The sequence below is a fragment of the Pygoscelis adeliae genome, unplaced genomic scaffold (assembly GCF_000699105.1).
Source record: "Pygoscelis adeliae isolate BGI_AS28 unplaced genomic scaffold, ASM69910v1 Scaffold75, whole genome shotgun sequence".
NCBI lineage: Eukaryota > Metazoa > Chordata > Aves > Sphenisciformes > Spheniscidae > Pygoscelis > Pygoscelis adeliae.
Window position 1 is genome coordinate 2,881,445 of NW_008824772.1, and position 22,213 is coordinate 2,903,657.

At 43.3% G+C, this 22,213-nt stretch overlaps 2 protein-coding genes across 2 annotated transcripts in view; one reads left to right on the forward strand and one right to left on the reverse strand.

Moving 5' to 3' along the window:
• The window catches only part of TRIM25 (tripartite motif containing 25), a 10,006-nt gene extending 1,554 nt beyond the window's left edge, over positions 1-8,452 (forward strand). The window contains exons 2-9 of the mRNA XM_009323791.1: positions 1,046-1,141; positions 2,077-2,310; positions 2,808-2,964; positions 3,595-3,678; positions 4,079-4,144; positions 4,838-4,864; positions 5,231-5,326; positions 6,035-8,452. Coding sequence (XP_009322066.1) covers positions 1,046-1,141; positions 2,077-2,310; positions 2,808-2,964; positions 3,595-3,678; positions 4,079-4,144; positions 4,838-4,864; positions 5,231-5,326; positions 6,035-6,567 — 1,293 coding nt within the window. The 3' untranslated portion in view covers positions 6,568-8,452. The remainder of the gene's footprint in view (positions 1-1,045; positions 1,142-2,076; positions 2,311-2,807; positions 2,965-3,594; positions 3,679-4,078; positions 4,145-4,837; positions 4,865-5,230; positions 5,327-6,034) is intronic.
• A 7,581-nt stretch (positions 8,453-16,033) lies between these two features.
• Positions 16,034-21,286, reverse strand: LOC103916741 (meteorin-like protein). The gene is made up of 4 exons (XM_009323792.1): positions 21,146-21,286; positions 20,953-21,061; positions 19,270-19,329; positions 16,034-16,735 (listed from the first exon to the last, which is right to left on the reverse strand). The coding sequence occupies exons 1-4, from the start codon at positions 21,284-21,286 to the stop codon at positions 16,419-16,421; spliced, it is 627 nt and encodes a 208-aa protein (XP_009322067.1). The 3' UTR covers positions 16,034-16,418.
• Between the last annotated feature and the right edge of the window lie 927 nt (positions 21,287-22,213).

The window sequence follows — 22,213 nt, forward strand, 5'->3', positions numbered from 1 at the left end:
GGTCCCTGGGTGCTGAGGTCGTGGGCTGCGGAGTGCCTGGGGGCGGCTGGACCAAGGCCTGGACTGTAAATCTGGTGCCTGGCCCTGGCAAACCGTTACCCGCCCTCCAGCATGCGCTCGGGCACGTCTTCAGAGTCGTTCCTTGCGTTTTCCTCCTCTCTCCAAGATTGTGCTCCGAGGGTCTGGGAGCTGTGGTGGGGTTGATAGCCAGCTGCTGTCGAGCTGGGCTGACTGGGGAGGCCTCCTGCCTCTGCGGGTGCCACCCCCAGCTCCGAGCCTCCCCTGCTGCTCACTGCACGGGGTTCACTGTGTGGCTTTACTGCAGGCTGACCGAGGGACTGTAGGCAGACATTGCTCTGTGTGTGTTCTTACGAAGCAAAGAATTATAGAAGTAGCCTAGGGAGAGCTTTAGCATGTAGATAAAAGCCAGGAGCGGGTTCTCCGTGGAGTGGAAGGGAAGGAAACCTGGCTTTTGTATCTTAAGGTGCAGCTGAAAACCTGAGGGTAGGTGAGTAAAGCATGCTTGAGAAGTTTAGGTGGCCAAACTCCCATCTGTTCGGCGAGCGTGTATACTGCTTGCCCTCAGAAGTCCTCCATGATTTAGCTTAGCAGCATCTTGAACTAAAGGAATAGGTAATTCACATCTGAGCAATAAAATTCTCAATTAAAATGAGAGGGGTGAACAGTAGCATTAACCTAGTGCCCAAAGTCCAACATAAAGTTTATTCTTAGCACTGGGAAGTGCTGTGCTGATGAAAGCACTCAGTCCTTATCAAAAGAGTGAGTCAGCAGCGTGCATCTTGCTGTTGGGAGAGGTGGAGCTGTGGGGAGGGTGCCGGCTCCATGAGCCACACATGTGCAGGAGAGTATTTTTACATCCTGTAAGGTTTAAGGAGAGTAGGTTTTAAATCGATACTACTAAATGCTTACAATGGTTATTTAAAACTTCCTGTAAATATGATTCTTACTCCAATAAGCATGACCTGACTGAGAGCAGACATGGCAACTGCTGCTCTGAAATACTTTCTCATCTCTTCTGTTGCAGTCGACGCTGAAGAAGAAGCTGACGGAACTGCATAGTCAGAGTGAGAGAGCTGCTCGAGCAATGAGCACTGTGAAAACAAACCAAAGCCAAGCTGCTGTAAGTGGGTAACTGTTCAAAATGCCGTCAGGTTGCTTGGCATACGCTGGCCGCTGCGTGTTCTTGATGTACTGTGTTGTACTCTTGTGACAGAGCTGTAGTATTGAGATTGCATTGGCAGGAGAAGACAGAAGAATTGGGAAGGAACAGAGGAGGCGTTTTGGCAGAGCCAGGCAGCTCTGTGGGAGATGGAAGTAACCCAGCCACCGTGCAATACCTGGACGTGCTGACACACCTGACCTGTAACAGGGCTCAAATCCGTCCTTTCCTGTTGCACCAGACAGTGCATAGCTGCGCAGCCCACGCTAAAGGATTAGTGGGCTGTAATGGCTGCACCAGTGCAGAAAGTTGGGATGTCTCTCCCCCATAAATTACCGCAACTAATCCTTGCTCTTAGCCGATGATCGGGGTTGCTGTTTGTGCCGATGGCTGGATCGGGTACGTCTCGCTTGTACCATCCTTTCTGAACCGAGTGGTGGAGACCAAGAAACTGAAAAGCTGCCGGGGCAGCACTTCTGCGCTCCTCTGGAACATCTCTCGGAGGATCAGGAATTACTTTGTATTAACCAGAGATGCCACATCTCTGAGGCAGAAACAGCTACAGCCGTGCGAGTGGGTGTGCGGTGTCCAAGCTCGCAGTGGCACAGCCCTGTCCCAGTGCTGGTAACCGCTAGATGGCACGGCTGGCCCGGCCTCTGCCCAGCAGCCCCCGCAGCAGGGGTCTGGAGACTAACGGGCCTCATCTCTTGGGAGCAAATGAGTTTTCTTTCCAAACTGCATAGAAGTACATAGCTTTTCTATTGCCTGTTTCAAGTAATTGAAGCCTACGTGTTCCTCAAAGGCTTGGGTTTTTCTTGTAGTAGTAGTAGTAAGCAGTACTTTGTCCACAAACTGTTCTTTTGAAACCAGTGTCTGTCTGTTCTTGTCTGCTCCAGGAGGCAGCTTCCAGAAAGAAAGATTTGATCAGAAGTGAGTTTTCAGAAATTAAAGCTTTAATTGAAGAAAGAGAAAATCAGACCTTAAAAGTAATTGCAGATGAAGAAAAAAGAGTTTGCAATAAGTTTGATTATATTTACGGTGTTCTGGGAAGTAAGAAGAATGAAATTCAGTCTCTCAGAGATCAGATTGAGATGGCACTGACTGAAGATGATGACATTCTGTTTTTGAAGGTAATATGTCCTTTAGATGCGAATCCAATTCTTTGTGTTTCTAGAATGCAGAGTCACAAAAACCTGCTGTGGTAGTCTTGCTCTCCAGGCACTCTGTCAAATGATAATGCTGTCGTGTGCAAGAACCTGCTATAAAAGGATGTACCGATAAATACAGAAATATCAATGAAAGAGTGCTGAAATGGTGTCTGGTAACTCCCCCCAGTTCAGCCTCTGCCACAAGCGGAGGGGCCAGTGAGAGAATTCGTGTCATGAGGTGTTGCAGCTCCACGCTGTGACACCATCTAGTAGATCTTTCTCACTGCTTCAGATATCAGTTGAGAATTAATGCATATGGGTTGCTGCTGAAATTTTGCCACGGGTCGTGTCTGACTAGCCTTTGCTCCTTTGAATTTGAGAGGAATGCACAAAATCCACCCCATTTAAAGTAACTTGGTTGTATTTTTATGTCTGCTACACAAGGTGGTCTGCATGAGATCTTCTGTTTCTCATTTCAGAGAGCAGCAGCCCTGCAACGAATGTCAACAAAAGACGCTTTCGTCCCTGTAATTGAAATGGACCAGAACTTGATACATTCCACTTACCAGTCTGCCATTAACCTTAAAGATACTGTGAAACTTGCAGTGACTCTGTATAGGGAGAAAAAAGCAGAAGGTACTGTGTCACTGGGAGAATTGGCATTTTCTGCCTTGGCTTTGAGTTCAAATGAGGCATCTTCCCCCTCCAGTCCAACTATCATTTAAAAAAAAAAATACTGCAGCAAATACAGTTGGTTAATATAAATTGTCTTCCAACTTCTGTGGTCCTCCATTTCCAAACAAAAATGCTATAATCTGGGCTAAACTAGGAGAAGAAGCATGCCAGTGTCTCATGACTTTTTATCTATACTTGGATAAGCTGATGAGTATCGTGATACTATGCCCTTCTGGCACAGCTCAGCCTTTATTCCTTACAGTAATTTATGTTTTTATTATGTAGCAGAGTTGGATGCAGTTAGGATGTGGATTTGAGGGGAGACATAAAATGCTTTTGAGTGATAGGACGACGGTTACCCAACTGTAAAGGTGCCGATCATGGAAGTGTTGTAGAGAAAAACCGTACTTACCGGGTTAAGCAAAAGTATCTTTTTGGACTGGGAATGGGTATCTTCTATGCAGTTTCAGTCTCTGCCGAGTATCACTTAAGTTCTATTCACGTGACTGAAAAATAAGATTGAAAAATGTCCTTGCTCATGCATTACTGTTCCTGGCAATACACACCAAATGTAAAATATTGCCATTGCAGCAAAACTACCACCTGGGAAAACTAAGCCCCCTCCAGCAGCTTCTCTAAATAAAATCTCTGTTGGGAAAAAGCCTCTGGGACCACGTAAGTACTAAACATCATCCTCTCCTAACTGTGGTTTTACCATTAAATAAGAATTCAAGCAGTTACCCAAGAGCTGTTTGCTCTAGCGGTGATGCAGTCATTACCTGTAGTGAGCACCTTGGCATGGGAAAGGGAGGGCGTTTTGGGCTCTTTGGTGATGGATGCCTTGTGAGCTGTAAAGCAGCAAACTGCCCAGATACAGTGGTGCATTAGCCTCAGCGTGTGCGTGCACCTGTAGCGATGCCAGTGCAGGCTGTAAAGCAAAGCAGAGCCTCCCCGCCCTCTGGTTCTTGCAGGTTTTTTTTCACTTGTACTAAACATCTGTTGGTTTGTTTGATGGATTTGTATGTATTGAATGCTGCTTACGAGCTGTTCATGTTCTGTTTCTTCCCCCCCCAAGAGCATATCCACAAAGAGAAAAACCTTCACCAGACTCAAGCCACTTTGCAGGTGGAGGCAGATACCAGTAAGTGGTGATTAACTGCAGCCTTACTCAAACATTTTGCTGGCCATGTCTCACTTGCAGTCTAAGGCTGGGGTGATGGAGACAGTCTTTGTAGCAGGTTATACTGGGGCCTTTCGGTGTTGTTTTGTCCAGATACTGGTATTAATGCGGCACTCCAGCCTGTTTGGAAGATCTTCCATATTATCTTTTTGAAGTAAATCCAAGTGTTAAGAAACTACTTCTGTTACTTCCACTGAGCTCTTGACACGTGGTCCCTTCCATTCACAAGTCCTGGGTGTGGAGCACTCAACAGGGTCTGTTGTGGATTGCTGGAGGCGAATGAACTTGTAGCTCCTGTTGCTGCACTGGAAGATCTGTTGTAAAAAGAAAAGGAATAGTCTATGTATGTGCCTCATGGGAACAGGCTTATTACCACTTGCCCTAACACGCTGCATCCTGGAGTAGAGATGCAGCTCCTTCCAGGCTTATGTCCCTGTGAAATAGGAAGCAAATAGTACGTTGTGCTTTATGTGTTAGCTTTCCATTGTGGGTGTATTTGTACATGGCTTCAACGTGCTGGACTGTCAGCTTTAGCTACTGCTGCAGCTTCAGAAGAGCCATGATGACGGTGTTACAGCTGGCATAGTCTATCGGTGGCTTTTCGGTCTCAGTAGAACTCACAGTTCACTTGTTTTTTTTTTTCCCCCCCTCCAGAGGAGAAAAAGAAACCCGTTAAAGTTGGTGAGTCCAAACTTTCAGCATACTCATTCTAATTTTCATTGACTGCTCTTAAAAAGATAAGTAGATGGTCACTAGTGTTGGTGTATTAAGCAGAAGTTCACCTCTTGCTCTGAGAAGGCTCTTACTAGTCACTGTGAGAGCGATCAAGCACTGAAAGAGGTTGCCCAGAGACAACGGGGGATTTTCAAAACTTGACAAGACTGTGAGCAACCTGAGCTAATACTGAAGTTAACCCTGTGTGGAGCAGGAGGCTAAACCAGAAAACCTCTAGAGGTCCACTCCATCCTGAGGGTGTCTGTGACTGTGTGTTAAGCATGCAGGGGTTCTTCCCAACTGGCCTAACTCTCTTTTCTTCTGTCGACACAGCACCAGCCACGGGGACACTAAATGCTGCAGCTGCCGTTTCAACTAAAGAGCTTATTGACAGCTTTCTGAAGAAACCCAGAGAGGAGCTTTTGCAGTGTAAGACACCCAACGTTACACTACTTGAAGATGAACTTTCTGTGCTTACTGAACTGGTGTTATGTGTCCTCTGTAGTTATCTGACAAAAATACTTTTGAGGGGGTTTAGTTAGCTTAGTAGGTTATCAACTAGTTGTTACAAATGAAGGAAACTTTTGGAGGAAAAGGGGGCAGGAGGTTTCTGCGTGGTTCTTTTGCCAGATGAATCAAATTTATTTTCAGTATTCATGTATCTTTATGAAGGTAAATGACGTTTTCTCAGTAATGGCTTTGGTTTCCCCCAAAATGACTGCATTAGGGTAGCCTAGAAATACGATGTAATGCACTAGATTTTTCTTTGAAATGAAATGCAGGCTTTTATGTGAGCCCATGATGGCTTGCTTAAGATGCTATACCAGATGGTATACAACATGGTATACCTTTTGCTGCCAGATCAGCAATCCTCTTCTTCTGCCGACATGTATTTGGGTGGTGAAGGAATCCCATGGGAATGCAGGAAGGAAGGAAACTTGCCCTCCGTTTGCCTGCTGTGTAACACAGAGCTGCAGTTGAGCCCAGCGGCTATTACTGTGACCCTAAGAACTGCCTGCCCTGTGGAGGAGAGCAGAGCAGGAAGAGAAACGTGCATAGGAACAAGTGCCTAGGCAGGATGGTATAAACAAAAGTGCTTTGCTCTTCAGTACCTTCAAACGATTCATGTCATTGCAGATGCTGCTAACATCACGCTGGATTACAACACAGCTCATAACAAAGTGATTCTGTCTGAGAGGTATACCAGGATGTCTGTCTCAGACACGCCTCTGAATTATAACTACCACCCTCAGCGCTTCACTGATTGTTCCCAAGTGCTGGGGTTCCAATGCTTCAAGAGAGGCATCCACTACTGGGAAGTGGAACTGCAACAGAACAACTTCTGCGGCGTTGGCATCTGCTACGGCAGCATGGACCGGCAGGGGCCAGAGAGCCGCCTGGGGAGGAACAGCAGTTCTTGGTGTATTGAGTGGTTTAATTCCAAAATATCATGCTGGCATAATGATGTTGAAAAGTGCTTACCCAATGTGAAGACTACCAAGGTTGGTGTGCTGCTCCACTGCGAGGGAGGGTTTGTGATGTTCATGGCTGTTGGGGAGAAGCATAACTTGATCTATAAATTCAAAACCCAGTTTACTGAAGCCTTGTACCCTGCCTTCTGGTTATTTTCCAGTGGCACTGTTCTCTCTCTCTGCCAAGTGAAACAGTAAGGTCTTGTATCTTAATTTAGTTCGCCTAAGTACTCACATGTAGATAATCAGTCCTGCAGCAACTCTTTGTATGTGTTAGTCTAAGAAGTCTCGAAGATCATTTGTTTGAGATGAAAATTACTAGCTCTTTTAAGCAGTTTGGGAAATCTGCTGATTTTTTTTTTTTTGGTCAGAATTGCTAAAGCCTTTAGATAGTGATTTAGTAAAATGTTGATGAATGATACTAAAAACTACAATGAAAGGTTTTGCAAAGACCTTGATTGTCCTTCTGAAAACGAAGTTACAATATGAACCGTTGTTAAATGTCTTCAGTAGCTGCTGTGGCTTCTGTGGTTTGCTGTAAAGGATCCCCAGAATTAACTTTCAGGTCTAAATGTGCTTCACAAGTAGCACTAACCCCTTTGAGAAAGAAACAGGAAGAATTCCTTGGAAAATTAAGGTTCCAGGCTTTGAGGTAGGTCTCAGTGTTGCCTTTTCCTCTATATGCAGACTGTTGTCCATAGTCAGGACTTGCAATACACGTGTTCCCAGTGTATGACTCCATGAGATGGTACAGAATGAACTATTAAACTCCGTAAGTTCAGGTCTTGTGATACCAACTTATAAAAGTCAATATGACAAATCTCATCAGAATAGAAATGCAGAGACTTTCAGAGTTGATGGATAAGAAATGGTGTCAGAATCACCAGGAAATAAATGACATTGACTCAGAGACTAGGAATATGCCAGAGAGTCTTCAGGAAGACATCCTGCAGAGCAGTGGCGTGCGCCCTGTAATAATATAGTTTGTGGGATGAACCATTCTGTCTCATGTTCTGACCCAGAACATGTTTCACATCTTCACACTGAAGGCTCTTCAATGGTGGACTTTTTTGTGTGTGTGCTGAGGAGTTCAGGGAGTGCATTTTTGGCTTGCATAGGGAGCATAAATGTGCTGTCCACTTAAAGCAGGGTCTGCTGTCATAAAGCTTTTCCTCTTTGTGAGGCGGGATATTCTCTGCTGGTGTATCTTTAGTTGTTCAGGTGGTAGAAACTGGATTTCCTACATGTTATTTGGACTCTGATTTGAGGAGTCTCAAGACGCTGTGGACAGTACATAGAAAATGCCACTTCCTCTCTGCATGAAGCTTGCAGGCAGACAGGTGAGTCTTTTGAAACATACAGGGAACTAGCATAAAGGAGAATATACTTCCATTCCCACTGGGATGGATTTTTTAATTCTCCTGGTGTTCTTTGCTTTGGGTTGTGGTATGTCTTCAGAAGTCCTCGCCACGTACAGAAGAATCCATACTTCTGCATTTCTTACAACTTCAAAACAATCAGTAGGCAATCAAGGTATTTGGATCTCATACTTATTGGGCCTGTATCTTGTTGATGCCTCTGGACTTACCATGCTAGCTCTGACTTCTTGAGGTAGCCCATGAAGAACAGGGAAGCTCACACGAGAGACTTCCTGGACTTTGATTTGTCAAATTCCCCCTTACGGGACTTGGTGAAATAAACCACAAAGTTACTACTGGCAGTTTAGAAGGAAATGGTCAGAAGGCTCAAAGGAACCTCTGTGACTACACTTCATGTTAGCCAAAGTGCTTTAGAGAGAGACTTGCGGGAATTCAGGCTTGGTGTCTCTATTGTTACTTCGTTTGTAAACTCTCAGTACTTTGTCAAGGATAGCATAAGCCTGATAAGACTCTTCCATGTCTTTGGCCAGAATAGGATATGGAGCCGATGGCGGACCTAGAAGTGCCATGGCTGTCTTTGGAGTAGCTGTATTTCCTCAAGGGTCTCAGCTTTCCAAAGCACAGTCAGCACTAAAACTACCAAACTAAGCAAAACATTTCAAAAGGTGTGGAAGGAGGATGTGTCCTGCTAGGAGCCAACAATAAATGCAAAACTTTTTTTTTTTTTCTTCCTTCCCCTGCACTTCCAGTTTTTCAGCAGTGAGGGACAAGAGCAGTCTCCTCTGAGAAATCCTGTCCCTTTAGCTGCTTGGCTGTAATGCAGGGCTGCAGATCCACTCAGTAGGGTGCTGACGGAGTACTCTGTCTCCTTGTTCGTGAGGAAAAAAAAGCGCTCTGGCAGTTTGTGCAGTAGAGAAAGTCCCCATTTTCTATTGCTTGCTGCTTGACTTTAAAGAGGTGTCAATATTAACCTCTAAGCCTATGGGCTGCTTTAGCCATAGTCTGGAGTGATACTCAAGCAAAGTAAAGAGCAGCTTTTATTCTGCCCCGTTGGACAAGGTGGGATTCTTTAAATGTGACGCTGGTGTGTGACCAACAGTATATAACACAAAGGTGTTCTGGATTACCACAGGCAGTGAAACAAGCCTGCCACTGTACTCCTGATTCTCTTTTTTGTTTGTTTTCTTCTGTGCTATGAATGACTAGAAATGATAGAACAAGTTTCTGTTAATTTGGAATGAAATGAGAAATGCGTAACTGAATTGCTGCACTTCTGAAAACTTATTTTGGTTAGCTTCAGATATCTTGGATGTATCGAAACATTGGGGTGATATAACATTAGGAAAAAATATTGCTTACAGCATGATAAATAATGGATCAAAAGCCTCTTCAGCACAACTGAAGTGTTTTTACTTGGCCAGTAACTATCAAAGCTGTACTAGTTTTAAACAAAACATAGATACAAGTGTGTGTTTTAATTATACCTGTCTTTTTTATACTATAAAGAACCCAACTTATCCAATCTAGAAAAAGAGCTAATTCTGGTGTTAATAAAGCCATGAGGATGTGAAATGATTTGCATATTAATGTACAAGTGAGAGTATATGGAAAAATACTTGCCCACTGAAAATAAACTAACCTGTTTAATCTTTTCTTCAATGAAACATGTCATAAAATACTGCAGTTAGAAAAATAAATGCTTATGTAATTATAAACCTGTTGATTGTACCGATATATCAGCCATGTACTTCAGTATGCGTACTGTATGTTATTTCATATAGACCTGTCGGCTAGACATCCTTGTCAGGGCAATAGACACAGACTTTATGCCATCTGTTTTATGACTGCGCCTGTAACTGTTTTAGAAGTTGACTGTTGTTGATCTTTTCAGCTGTAAAGTGAGTGAATTATGATAGCTTGAATTCAATAAACATTCATGGTAAACCCTAATTCTAAATGTTTTGTTCTGTGGTCAGAGCTGAAGCAAGTAGTACGGAAGGCAGAAATAAAGATGCCATGGTGTACAAATAACAGGTCTTTTACTGCGTAACTCACCAAGTTATATGAGAACTGGGGCAGAGAGAAAAGGAGGAGAGCTGCATAGGCTGTGGTATGCTCTGGACCGGCAAATGCCATCCTAAACTACCTCCTCCACCTGAGCTACACACCCTTTACCAGTAACGCTGCATCCTAGCCGAGGGGAACTTCCTATCCAGTAAACGAAACTGGAGACCTTTTCAGGTAAGCAAAAACATGGTCATCGGCTGGAGGAAGATGAAAGACTAAGGCCTCAGTATGTGCAATGGGATTGCTTTAAAAAGCTTTAGGTGATGTCCAGCATCTGCCAGCTTAAGTTACACCTGGAAGCAGCAATGGGTGACGATTCCTAATACTACTCGGTGAAATCAAACTAAAGGGCTTGTGGTTTGCAAGCTGCTGCCTCCCCATGTGGCCAGTGGAAAGCAGCTCAACAGGGAGCTGCTCTGGTGGCTTCAACAAACTTTTAAAAATTAGCCAAAACAAAGGCACCCACAAAACAAGTTAAAAATTGACTTTTCCGCTTAAAGTTCTCCAAGCGAATTAGGCTGATGAAGGTTTTGGGGAATAAACTCCCTGAAGAGTTCCCAGAGAGTCAGACAATGGTATTACTTGATCAGCAGTGGCAGGTAGTACAAAAAACAGGGGGGGGTGGAAATCCTCATCTTCACTAACTACTTGTGCCACGATGTCCCTGGGATTAAGAGGTCTGCCAGAGTTCGGCCTCAATTTCCAAAGAAAGACAAATAGATATTTTGAGCCTGCATAAACTTGACTGTGACTACAGCCTGGGTCTTGAGCAAGTACCGAAACCCCAGAGAAGTCAGCATGCTCATTGCTCATACAAGGTCTGTTTTCTGACTTGCTAACGTAATTTCCTGTTGATTTAGCTTTGCGATCACTTTTTCACAGCAAAAGGAACAACAGACTTGGACTCCATATTCTCTGGGAACATACGTGAAAATGTTTATCAAGATGTTTCCTAATACTTGTTTCTCTTCCTAAAATAAAATTGTATTTGGCTAGCGTTTAACAGACCGTGCTTCCATACCCAGTTCTCTGACTCCCTCCCATCTCTTTCCTGATTCCCTCCCAGCTGAGTGGCTGCTACTTCTCAAATAATCAGTATGTCAGCTAAAAACACGTCACGGTGTGGTTGTTGTATGATTCCTATTCAAAGTTCATGTCATTTAGACTTTCATTGGCAGCTATTTTGTCCCATTAAAAAGTTCAAGACAGCAATTTGTAAATCTTGCTCAGCCAAGTAGAACTGTGAAAAAAAGGAGTTATTTCAAAAGTCAATTAATTGTGGTCTATCAGAGTGCTCCTCATTCAGTTTTTTTCCAGGCCTTGTCATGGGCTCACATCTGTCAGCCCTGTGTTTCCCAGGCTGCTATCAGATGCCGTTACATTGAAAATAATGGGTTTATTCACACCATTTATTGGACTTTGTGTGGTAGACACATTTGTATATCATTTTACGGTGTAACAATTCCATTTACATAAAATATAGGCAATTATGTGAGTCCAGCCAAAGCACTAAGGAAGGGTGGGAGGAGCCACCATTAAAATAATAAAAGCTAATTGAAAAGAGGCAGATAATTTAGGTGGAAATACCATCATGAGCAATTCTTGATCCTAAATTAGTTCAACAGAACTTTAAGGAAGCAAGTTAGTTGTATTTTGTCTGTGTTTGAAAAACATTAAGAAGTTTAATACAATGCAAGAAAAGAATTTGTACTTTTTACGGTACCTACGTTCCATTTTAAAAAATCAAGTAGTTCTTGGTGGAGGAAGAGAGTTGGTTTTTTGCTTTAGGGTTAGGTTTTGCCCCCAGTTTAGAGAGTTTCCACATTTGTTTGTAAAGGAATGTTGTGCCTTAGAAGCCTGATCCTGCAAATCCTACGTTTACGCTCCTGACTGCAACAGGTAATTTGTATATGGTTCCATTTATATGAAGTAGAAAAAGTTTTAGATCAAATTATCAGCAGCACTTTTCAGTGAAGTGTAACAGTTTCTCTTTTGGAGTCAGGAATATCATTCTTGCAAAAGTAAATCTCCTAGGATTCAAGTCAAGCATTCATTTTGTGCGAAACTGATACTCAAGCAGTTTGGCTATCCTTAATCCTGGCACTGTAATAGGTAAGGACATTGCAATTTTGCTGTGACTTCTCAAGTTCACAGTGAAGAGGGCTGTGGCACGCTGTAACGATTGGCCTGATGGCAGACCTGGAGCCCTATATTCCCTGTTGGCCCCCGATTCATTTCAGGTACTTGCCTATGGATGACAGTGAGAGTATTCCTTTAACTAGTGAGCTATTATTTCCCTGAAGATAGAACAATGGCTTTCTCAAACATTACTAGGATTATATCCTGAGACAAAATCATAAAGACGCTAAGTATGACTGTACTAATTACGGGAGCATGAATTACATATCTCTAAATTATCACTGCGGTGTACTGAAACCAAAACTCATCACTTCAAAATGAAGAAAAGCATTCAGAAAAACTGCAAATATTCTTAACTCTGACTCTCCATGGCTATTTTGGAAGCCTTGCTAGATTTCAACAGAATGAGATCAAGACCGTTAAAAAGGGAGAAAAGATAGACTCTTGGTCAAGGACAGAAAAAGAGAAAAAAATTATTCCTCTTCCCACGTTGAAGTTAAGCATACAAACCTGTGCAGAATGAGCTCCTAGGAGAGGTGTTAAAACATGGGCGCTCTCACTAACAGCAGAAGGTGTTAGATACTTGAGTCAGTGGTAAAGCTCAGCATAAACCCCCGACTTCGAGACTTTGGCACACAGCTCCTATGCCTTCCTGCTAGAACCCTCAAGGTCTTTGAAAGCCATGACTTTGCCATTTCATACTGTGACAGAAGACTTATCGTCCTACTTTGTTATACGAACAGGTTCTTACCCTTTTGTTTGAGACAAAAGCTGGACCTACATTTCAGCGAAAAATATTGAAACATCTACCTTAAAAATAATAATAGAATTGGAGTAAGGGAGTGAATGAGTCAAACCTCTAACAAAGGGAATAAGCCTGTATTCGTGTAATTAATTTCCTATGGAATGATGTGTTGAAAATTCAGCGCATTTGAAACTGCACAGAAAAGGCAAGGTATACATGAGGAAAAGGCCAGCTGCATTCAAAAAGGGCCAAATCCACTCTGGTGGAAGCAGGCTAAACCTCATTTGAATCAGTCGAGAAGACTTAGACCACAGTGTCTATTCACAAACCTTTACTTCATGGTGTTGGTCCAGTCATTCAAATACTCATTAGAAATTCTTGCGGCTCTTTTGTTTTCCAATGAACGGGGGAAACGTCCTGTCCCTCTTGATTCTCTACCTACACATCAGGCACAAGTCCAGCAAAGAACAAATGATTCAGTGCATAAAGCGCCCTGCTGCTTTATGAAATGTTACAGATCAGAATGATTACGGGAAAGGCTTCACTTCCTTCCTGGAAGAGACTGAAAGACTTAAGCTTGCAGTGCCGAAGGGGAAAATGTTCAACGTGCTTTCCTCAATAAAGATAATTCATTGGGTTGAATTCAACACAGCAAAGAAAGAAGATCACTTGTTTGCTTGCAGTTGTTCACAAATGTGTTTTGACTATAACTTAGGTCCCCCCTTCCCCATACTAGGTCTAGCTCAAATCTTAAAGTTGGCACTAATGAGAGCTGGCACCCAAATTCCACCAAGAATTGTCTCTTATTGCCTCAACTCTCCATATGTGAAACAGTTATACTATTTAACCCCTTCTGACCCAATTTTCCTATATGTAGAGTTGGAGAAATTGATCCCCAAAGACTGGAAAAAAAACCCATGAAGGTGAACATGAAGATGCTTTTGGCATCCTTTTTTTTTTTTTTTTTAGGTACTTATTCCCTGAATACATGAGCCACTGTGCTTTTGTAAGGCTGCCTGGCCCTATTTATCAGTCTTGAAAGGAGGAAAATCCACAGAATTTTTGAGAAACAACTGAATGAAAAGTTTTTTTAGTGCCATAAAAGATGCTTTATCTTCTAGATGGTTCTTGACCATAGAATGACAAACTCCTGGGATGTGGAACTTCCTGTAATAGATCTCTGGAACCGTACTGATTACATCTCCTTTAGGATGCCTAGGGCTCTTTTGAAAAGTTTTATCATCTATGGAGTGAACAAGCAACAGAACAGGTCTTACATGGAAGATTGCTGCTTTATGATACTGACTTTAACCACTAGCAAGAATTATGGTCAGCTGTAGCTTAAACTCCTTGTTGCTGTTCTTCACCTCTCTTACTCCCAGTCCACCTTCCTTTCATTAGAAATTGGCTTCATTTTTGCTGGTTTGAATGCTTCATGCCCTCAATACAATTGGTCTCTGCCCGTTCCTTTGCAAGGGGGGGCAAATAAAGCAGTGAGGGTGAACGTGGGATACATTCAACGACATACATAATGAAGCAGTGGGCATTACAAACTGCTTGTATAATATGCTTTGTCTCTGTCTGTTCAACCTCTTGTTGTCTGATAAGACTAAAATGAGCACATAAATGCAACCGTTGGCTCCTATTATACATAAACTAACACAGCCAGTGCAAGGAAGATTATTCTCCTTTAGCTTTTATTCTGCCGTGGCTAAAGAAGGGACTCTATGGTTCAGTTAGAAACTATGTGAGGTAAGATGCCAGGGAAAGAAACATTGCTGCTGCCCTTGAAACTAAGTACTTGGAAAACCACAATATCACCCAAGGTTGACAGAGCTTAAAACACTGGAAGACGAGATTAAAATGCCCTGACCTAACCACAGTTCCTTGCTGTGATAATGGCTGTCCACCTTGTCACACTAATAAAGTCACTGACATTGAAGAGTGTATGACCTGATCTTATGTTACTCTTCCGCTACTTTACTGCTCTTCCACTGACTCAAATTTTCCATCTTATCCCAACGGAAACACTAGCCGCTTTGCCCCACTGTTACTCAGGTCTGTATCTAAACATCATCACTCTTGATGTTGGAAGAAATTTGGACCAAATGTAAACAGCAGTAGCACTACTGATTTTAGCACAGCAGAACGTTTTTCGAGCGTGGGCACTCTATACATTACATGTTTTCCCCAGACAAGTCAGAATATTTGTTTAAAATCTGAAACAAATTAAAACAAAAAGATTTTCTCCAAAAAAGCTTTTTACCCCACCACTTGGAAACATTCAGGTACCTCTACTAGTTACTGGTATCATGATAGTTACCTCAACTCTATGCAATATAGGGACATTACAGTCAAATAGAATTAATATATCCAACATCCATGATCTCTAGTAAGCTCTTCATTATTCTCACCGATTGCAAGGATTTCAGGTTGCTCATTGCAAGGCTGACAAGTCCGCAGAGCTGTGGATTAAATCACCAGATCATGTGTGTTTTTAAGTATGTTGTTTCACTTCACACTGGGTTATTTTAGTTTTTCAACCACTCATTCACTAAGCTACTTATTTGCTTTAAAAAGAACACATTATTTCAAAGGGATGATGCTCTACAAAAGCAAATATTAATTATGACATTAACGCTATAAGAAATGGCTAAGGCCCCTTTAAAAGGCAAAAACCCCCACAAGTTTGACATATACAAATATACAAAACAAGAAGAAATGCAGTACCTCTGATCCATACTAAAAGAACATATTTTATCTCATATTTACAGTGCAAATACCAGCCAAAGAAGAGTACTCCATTTAAAATCTCAAAAGTAGCATTGATCTCCAGCTCTCAAAACCCAGGTACTCGGATATCCCTGTACATCATCCAAAACTTTACAACGGCCGGTTCGCTTAGGTCTTTCCTGCTGTGCACTAAACAAACAATAACTAGAGCTAGTTGTGGGTGTAGCACTGTGAATACCAAATATTACATTCTCACGCAGACAACGCTACAACCAAAACTTCTGATTATTTCGATGCATTTCCCAAACACCTTTTCTCATCTGGTAGCGATACAGTGTTAGTGTTCATATTAGCTAAAGTGCAGTATCCCTCATCGGCCTGTTTGCATGGGGAGCAAAACCAGATGCTGTCAACTGTGCAGAAATCAGAGCGCTGCAGAATGACATCAGCTGTGATTTTGCCCCAGAGAGTTAGTTAATCCCTCTGCTAAAATACAGAAGGCAAAGAACCTGGCAAACCTGCCAATTGCCTGAAGGTTTAGTAGTTATGGTTAAGACTATAGTTAGCATTCATTTAAAAAAAAAAAAAAAAAAGGAGCCATTCAGAAGGGAAATCAAGTAGAGATGGGGGAGGAGAGAAAAAAAAAAATCTAGAGAGAAAGCACATAGCATGTACACAGAGCAAAAGATGTTAGAGAGAATTCTGTAATACTGAGCACAAGCTGCTTTCTAACCACAAAAAAAGACAACCTTTTCAAAATTCAGAGTATTTTGTGAGGCAAAGATGTAAAGAAGAAGAAACTAATGCAAATGTGGATTAAAAGTCAGAGTTTACAGGGCTCACAGAGCCATTATCTTCAGGAAATCCTCCAGGCCCCCATTTTGGTGAATTTGTTAGCTTTAGTCCTTGGTTTTAACTCTACTTCAGACTCAGTATCCAAAAACTGCGCTGAAATTTTTCAGCTCTCGACTCCAGTGTCACTCCTGTCAGTTGAGCTGAAACTCACATGGGTTGGCTCCTCTTTCTCTGGCAGCCCGGTAAACGAACATGAAATCTTTAAACCGAGGAGCACAGCCCAACCAAGCTTCGCCAAAATGTTCATTTCCAGTGAAAAGGAAATCTCCACCTCCCTTCTTCACCTTGCATTGCAGCAGGGTTCGTATAGGGCCTCGCCATTCACCACTTGCTTCATCCTGCTGGAAAATTCTGTTTTTCTGTCTGTAGACTTTCTGGACGCTGACGTCAACCTGTGACATGTGGTTCTCTGAATCGTGGGAAACATTTCGGATGGATCCTTTCACCACTAGATGTGAAGAAGACAGGAGTTGGTTATGGAGCGGCAAGGAAGCAGTTCAGGTACTAGGAGCTCAGTGAATGAATTCATTGGAGAAACAGATTTGTTGTGCAGTTTGTACCCCTGCCACTCACAGGCGGACACATTTCTGAGCGTACATTGCATCCTTCACACAGAGGATCCCTACACACACGGTGCTACGTGCTTGGAACATGCTTTATGACTACTCAAATCAGCTACGTCTGAGGAAAAAAGCATGTCACTTGCTTGATAATGCAAAGCAGCAGTAAAGGATAAAAAAGCACATGAAAAGAGGTCAGCTCAGGGATTCAGTTTTTTCAGTCTATGTTCCAAGACAATGACTGTCACAGACTACCTCCTTCCTGTCTCCAGGGGACTCTGAAGTTTTTCCTTTGACAGCAGTAACAGATGTTGATCCACGAAGAATTAGAATATGATTTGATTGGAAAAAAAGAGGAGCTTGTTAAACATTTTTCATTTAAAGGTTTGAGATTTTTTTCCCTCAAAAGAAAGTGGCATTCATCCATCAAAAGACACTTTGGGAGTTGATGAACAATGTGCAGAACTCTTAAAGTGGCTTTATTTGAAGCCTTATTTAGAAATCACATAGCATACACATACCTCCTTCTCCCAAAATGATCCTAGCTGTTTTCTGGGAACGAAAGCATAAGCAGCCATAGTCTTTCTGACTGAAAGCATCCTTTGCATCAACCGTGCAGAGAATGAAACATCCCCTCTGACAGGTATTTGCTGTCCTGAAGCCATCTCTCTCATTCTCACCGCCCCCATTTTTTTGCAGCAATCAATTATTCTTCTATTAACTAAATGAATTTCAATCCCATACCCAGAGAAGGCTCAGAAAGAAACATGCCACCATTTGAGCCAAGACCTCTTGAGCAAACGAGAGGTTACCAATGCAACGGGAACATCACCATGCTTCTGCCACAAAACTTTTTCATTCAGGTACAGAGAACTCAACAACCCAAGAGGCAGAAAAAGCTTATTTCTGAAGTTTCAAAAAATGTCCTCATCTAATTCGATTTCCAAGGGAATCCAGAATTTTGTGTAACAGATGTCTCTGCTCTCCGTCTCCCTCTCTGTGTGTCATTTTTAATCAGACGCAGTCAAGTCTATTGACAAGCTATAATGCACTTTTCCTGGTGCTCCAAGTTGCTCCTGCGCTGCTCAGGGCCTCGTGACTGAAGACCTCCATCTTAAGAATAACCATAAAGCCCCTATTCACTCCCAGTGTCATTTACACTTTCATTAGCAGCTATTTTCTCTAATCAAAAAAGTTGATGATAGCGATTTGTGAGCTTAGGGCAAGGAAGTCAGGCCATAAATAGAGTCAGTTCAAAGGGCTATTTCTTCTGGTCGGTTGCCGCTGTAAGTGTAAGTGCCCCCCATTGTGTGCCTGGGCCCCCGCATCTGTCAGTCTCTGGTCTTTCAGGCAGTGCAGAGGGAGAGCGCCTCGCATGGGAACCGATAACTTCATCAAGTAGAAACAATGGGCTGGATTGCATCAATTAATTTAGAAGAAGAAGAAAAATTACCAGCTAAGGAGCACTCTAAGGGAAGCATGCCCTACACTCTGTTTTTGTGTTAGCACAATGATGTTGGCGTTTGATTTTATCAGTAGCCTTGAAGTATGGCAACGCCTAGTAGGAAAGCAGTAATTTGGTGGGTTTTTTTAAAACACTGAATAGGGGTAAATACAGTTCATAGCTTTATTTCTTTACGTAGGTACATTTACAGCAATATAATTGTGGCCACGTGGAGAGGCAGCTCTACAGCTTTAGCTGTTGGACATAATCAGAGGTGCAATTTTTTGTGTGCAAAACTATGAGAATAAAATGAACAAATCATGATCGAGAGAAAAAGAAAAAAACCTATATTGCATTATTAAGTAGAGAAAATGGAAAAAGCTTTTAATGTACCATCAAATCAGTATTTCTTAGTATTTCTTATCTTATGGAATATTAACTGCTCTGTTTTCTCATAAGGCATGAAACCTAACCAGTATGTCACTGAAGGAAGTTTAAATCACCTAAAATCCTTAGCTAAGTTACAAACAACTCACTACCTCTGTAGAAAAAGAACTAGGAAGCGTGCAAATTGTGAGAGAAGAGAGAGGGCATATCCATCATTGGGGGGGTGAGGGGGGTGGGACGGGGACGGATGAAGGGAATAAAAAGGAACATACCAAGCATGCATAACCTGTGTGTATGTGTCCACACGCATGTGACTTTGCTACGTGTGAGACTCAGCAGCACACCTGTGAGAATTACTTTCAGTGCAGTTTTAGATCGTAATCTTTCTGCCTGCAGGAAATAAGGACCTTGAAAGAAAGCTTCTCCCTTCTAGGTTTAATTTCCTCCCCCCACAAATTCTTTTTCACACGGCTAGTTTCTTTCTTGGATCAGAGAGCACAGTCATGCCGTTATTTTAAGAAAAGAAGTAAATAAATCCAAATAATCAATGCATAATTAAAAGGCAGAATGACTTCTGTTTAGTCAGCTTACCAAAATCACTGCTGCAAATGGCCATAAGAAGTTCCACGTTGTCACAAGGACGGCACATAGCTGGAAAAAAAGAACAGTCAGTTACTTCTAATACTATACTATGTCTCATTGCTAAAGGACTGGTGAATTACAAGAGGAAATGGGGTAGAACTACTAGCTTAAAGAGCATTATGATCAGACGCAAACCAAAATTCTTATGCAAATACAACTGAAGCAAAGAAATAAGCACAGAGGATTTATAAGAGTCACTGAGCGACGACAGGGCCCAACAGCATATAATCCCTTTAACAACTGATGAAGCGTGCAAAAAAATATAACAGAAAACACAGCACCTGGCACATACCTACCCTCCATCATTTTTCAACCTTTTCAAATTGGGTTCTGTTCTGACAAAAAGTGGGGAATATCCTCCCATATTACTTCAGGATTACAAAAGACAAGAATAAAGACAGGCATCTATGTGCGTGCTGGGAGCTACGACGACTTCAGGCAACGTGCAGCTCCACAGCCAGGGAACACTCCAGTATTGCCTACTGAAACATCAGTAATCCAGTGTGGATGTGGTTGAATTTTATTCCAAGTGTGGGGCAGCAGCATAAGTCATTCAATACATTGGTGATAAAGAAAACACCCCACGCCACATCTGAAGCCTTCAGGAGTCTAACACCAGGTTGCAGGGGTCATTGAATCAATCAGGCTCTGTTCCCCCCCATAAACATAATTTGTTATCCACAAACTTAGTATATACCCTCTTTGTTATCAAAAGCTCCTGTCTTGAGTAGCGGGCAATCAGGCCGGTGATCCTATTCAGCACTTCCTAAAATAAGCACCTTCCCCGAGTTAATGCCGTGAAGCTCCAGCAAACAGCAAAGCGGCACCTTGGACGGGTTAACAAAGAGGAGAGGAGAACCCAAAAGTATTATAGTTGCTCTTTTAATTTAATCTCTCTGTTTTAAGGGCAGCTTCTTGCCATTGCAACGTGGCTTGAATACTCCCCTTTTTAACAGGAGGTTTGTCTGGGGTGTTCTTTATTGGGGCAGCAGGGATATAACGGGAGCACTAGGTGAGTCCTGATTTTTCGGAACTGGGATGGAAAAGAGCCCTCTTCAACCTCAGTGCTCATTGGATACATAAACGTGTGCGTGTGTGGGACAAGCGTTATTAGGTGCGGCATTACGTTGGTGTACCAATAGGAAAGAAAGGTAAATGAAGTTTCAAGCAATTTAGATGGCTAATCCCATTTTCAAAAGATCAGCCTGATTTCCAGTGACTGTCTTGAGGTCTTGGGTTCCTGATGAATTTAAATCTCTTCTGAACATGGATTTAGGCTCCTAAAACCTACTCTGGTGTCCTCAGTGCTGGTACTGCCAGGAGCTGGGGACACCCATGATGACAATGCATTCGTCCAGGACCAAGCTGGCTGCTAACGGAGAGACAGAGTTTCTCTTTACATTGCAGTGTTCCCTCCCGTGCCTACAGGATGCCCCTCACGGTGGAAATCTGAAAACATACTGCACCCACCGAACAGTCAGTGAGCTGGCAGAAGGACCTCCTTTGCAATGACAAACCCCTCAGCCCAAAACAGCTTCTGTCACTAGGGTCACACGGGCAAGGTCAATGGATGTCGGATGCCACCTTGGATCTGCCCCAGCAGCAGAGCCCCAAGGCTGGCCCTGTTCTTACCTTCGACCAGTGCCATCTTTTTGAAGTCGGGGCCAGCAGCGCTCTGGTTGCTCAGCAGCTCATACTGGAAGCTGGCCATCCGGCGGCTGATGTCCCTCTGTGGACAGGCCTGCAGGAAGAGGGCCACTCGTTGCGGTGTGTGGGCACTGAAGCAAGACACGTGGTGGGATCGAGCCCCTTCTGCCTCGCTTACCACCAGATGCAGCTGCCCGGCACGTTCCACATAGATGCTGGCACCCTGGAAGTCACTGGCGGGCTTGATGCAGACGGTGGTGTGCCGGGCACTGGAGAGGTTGGGCTCCAGAACGACACGCAGGGCTCGTGCTGGGTACATCCATTCCAAGGAGCCCTCGGTGCAGCGCAGATGAACCTGCTCCACCGCGCGGGAACGGGGCTCCCAGCTCAAACCGCTGTCAAGACAACACCATCAGTCCGTCACTGATACCCGCGGCACGGGCAGAACAGCCCAGCAGTCACTGCCACGCCGGCTGCCCAAAGATCCAGCTCCTACTCCCAACTCTGGCTCTATCCTGAGGACTCTTAAGCTAACCTCCTCCAGCTGGGCTGCCTTCCCACCCTCTTCTCTGACCACAGCTGCAGTGCCATGGGGAAGGGGGGGGGATTGCTCACACCTGACGCTGCACCAGGGTGCATGGAAAGGAGCCTCAGCCCCTTTTGCCTCCCTGCACATCCACGCTCGGATGCCTGCAGCATCCAGAAAAATGACAGCGGGCAGCTTCTCTCTGTTAAACAGCAACAAAAACTTTCTGTGTGATAGGACTGGCCAATGCTCAGATCTCCGGAAAATCCCACCTGTAGGTGGGCAGGGGCGAGAGCCACTGACTCGCAGTAGGAGCTGTACAATGAGCACTGATGTTATGTCTGAAAAACTGGGTTTAAAAGCCTAAATTTCTAAAATTATTTTTTAATGCTTCTGATAAGAATTCATCAAGAAAACGTTCCTAATGAAAGCAGGCTGCGCTGACCCTGCTTCTGAGCTCTTGCTCAAGCCGGTGCAATTTCATTGCGTTCAGAAAAATGGCTTTTACTTATATCACCTATGAAAATCGAATCCGTAACAGCAGAATTAGTTAAAAGACAACGAAATGCAGCAGAAAGGGACACAGTTTTTTAGAAAGCTTTGTTGTGTATTTTCCTGGCAAAGCCACAAAAGAAAAACCGCCAGCGAGGCAGACCTGCCGCCCTCGCCGGCCGCAGCCGGCTGTGCCCTTTCCCGACGCAACCGGTGCGACCACGCAGG

Coding starts and splice junctions, on each gene's coding strand:
- LOC103916741 (XM_009323792.1), bottom strand. CDS start 21,286: ATGTACCCAGCACGAGCCCTGCGTGTCGTTCTGGAGCCCAACCTCTCC. Junction 21,062..21,145: donor CCGGGCAGCTGCATCTGGTG/GTAAGCGAGGCA, acceptor CTCTTCCTGCAG/GCCTGTCCACAGAGGGACAT. Junction 16,736..19,269: donor CATTTGCAGCAGTGATTTTG/GTAAGCTGACTA, acceptor CTTCACATCTAG/TGGTGAAAGGATCCATCCGA.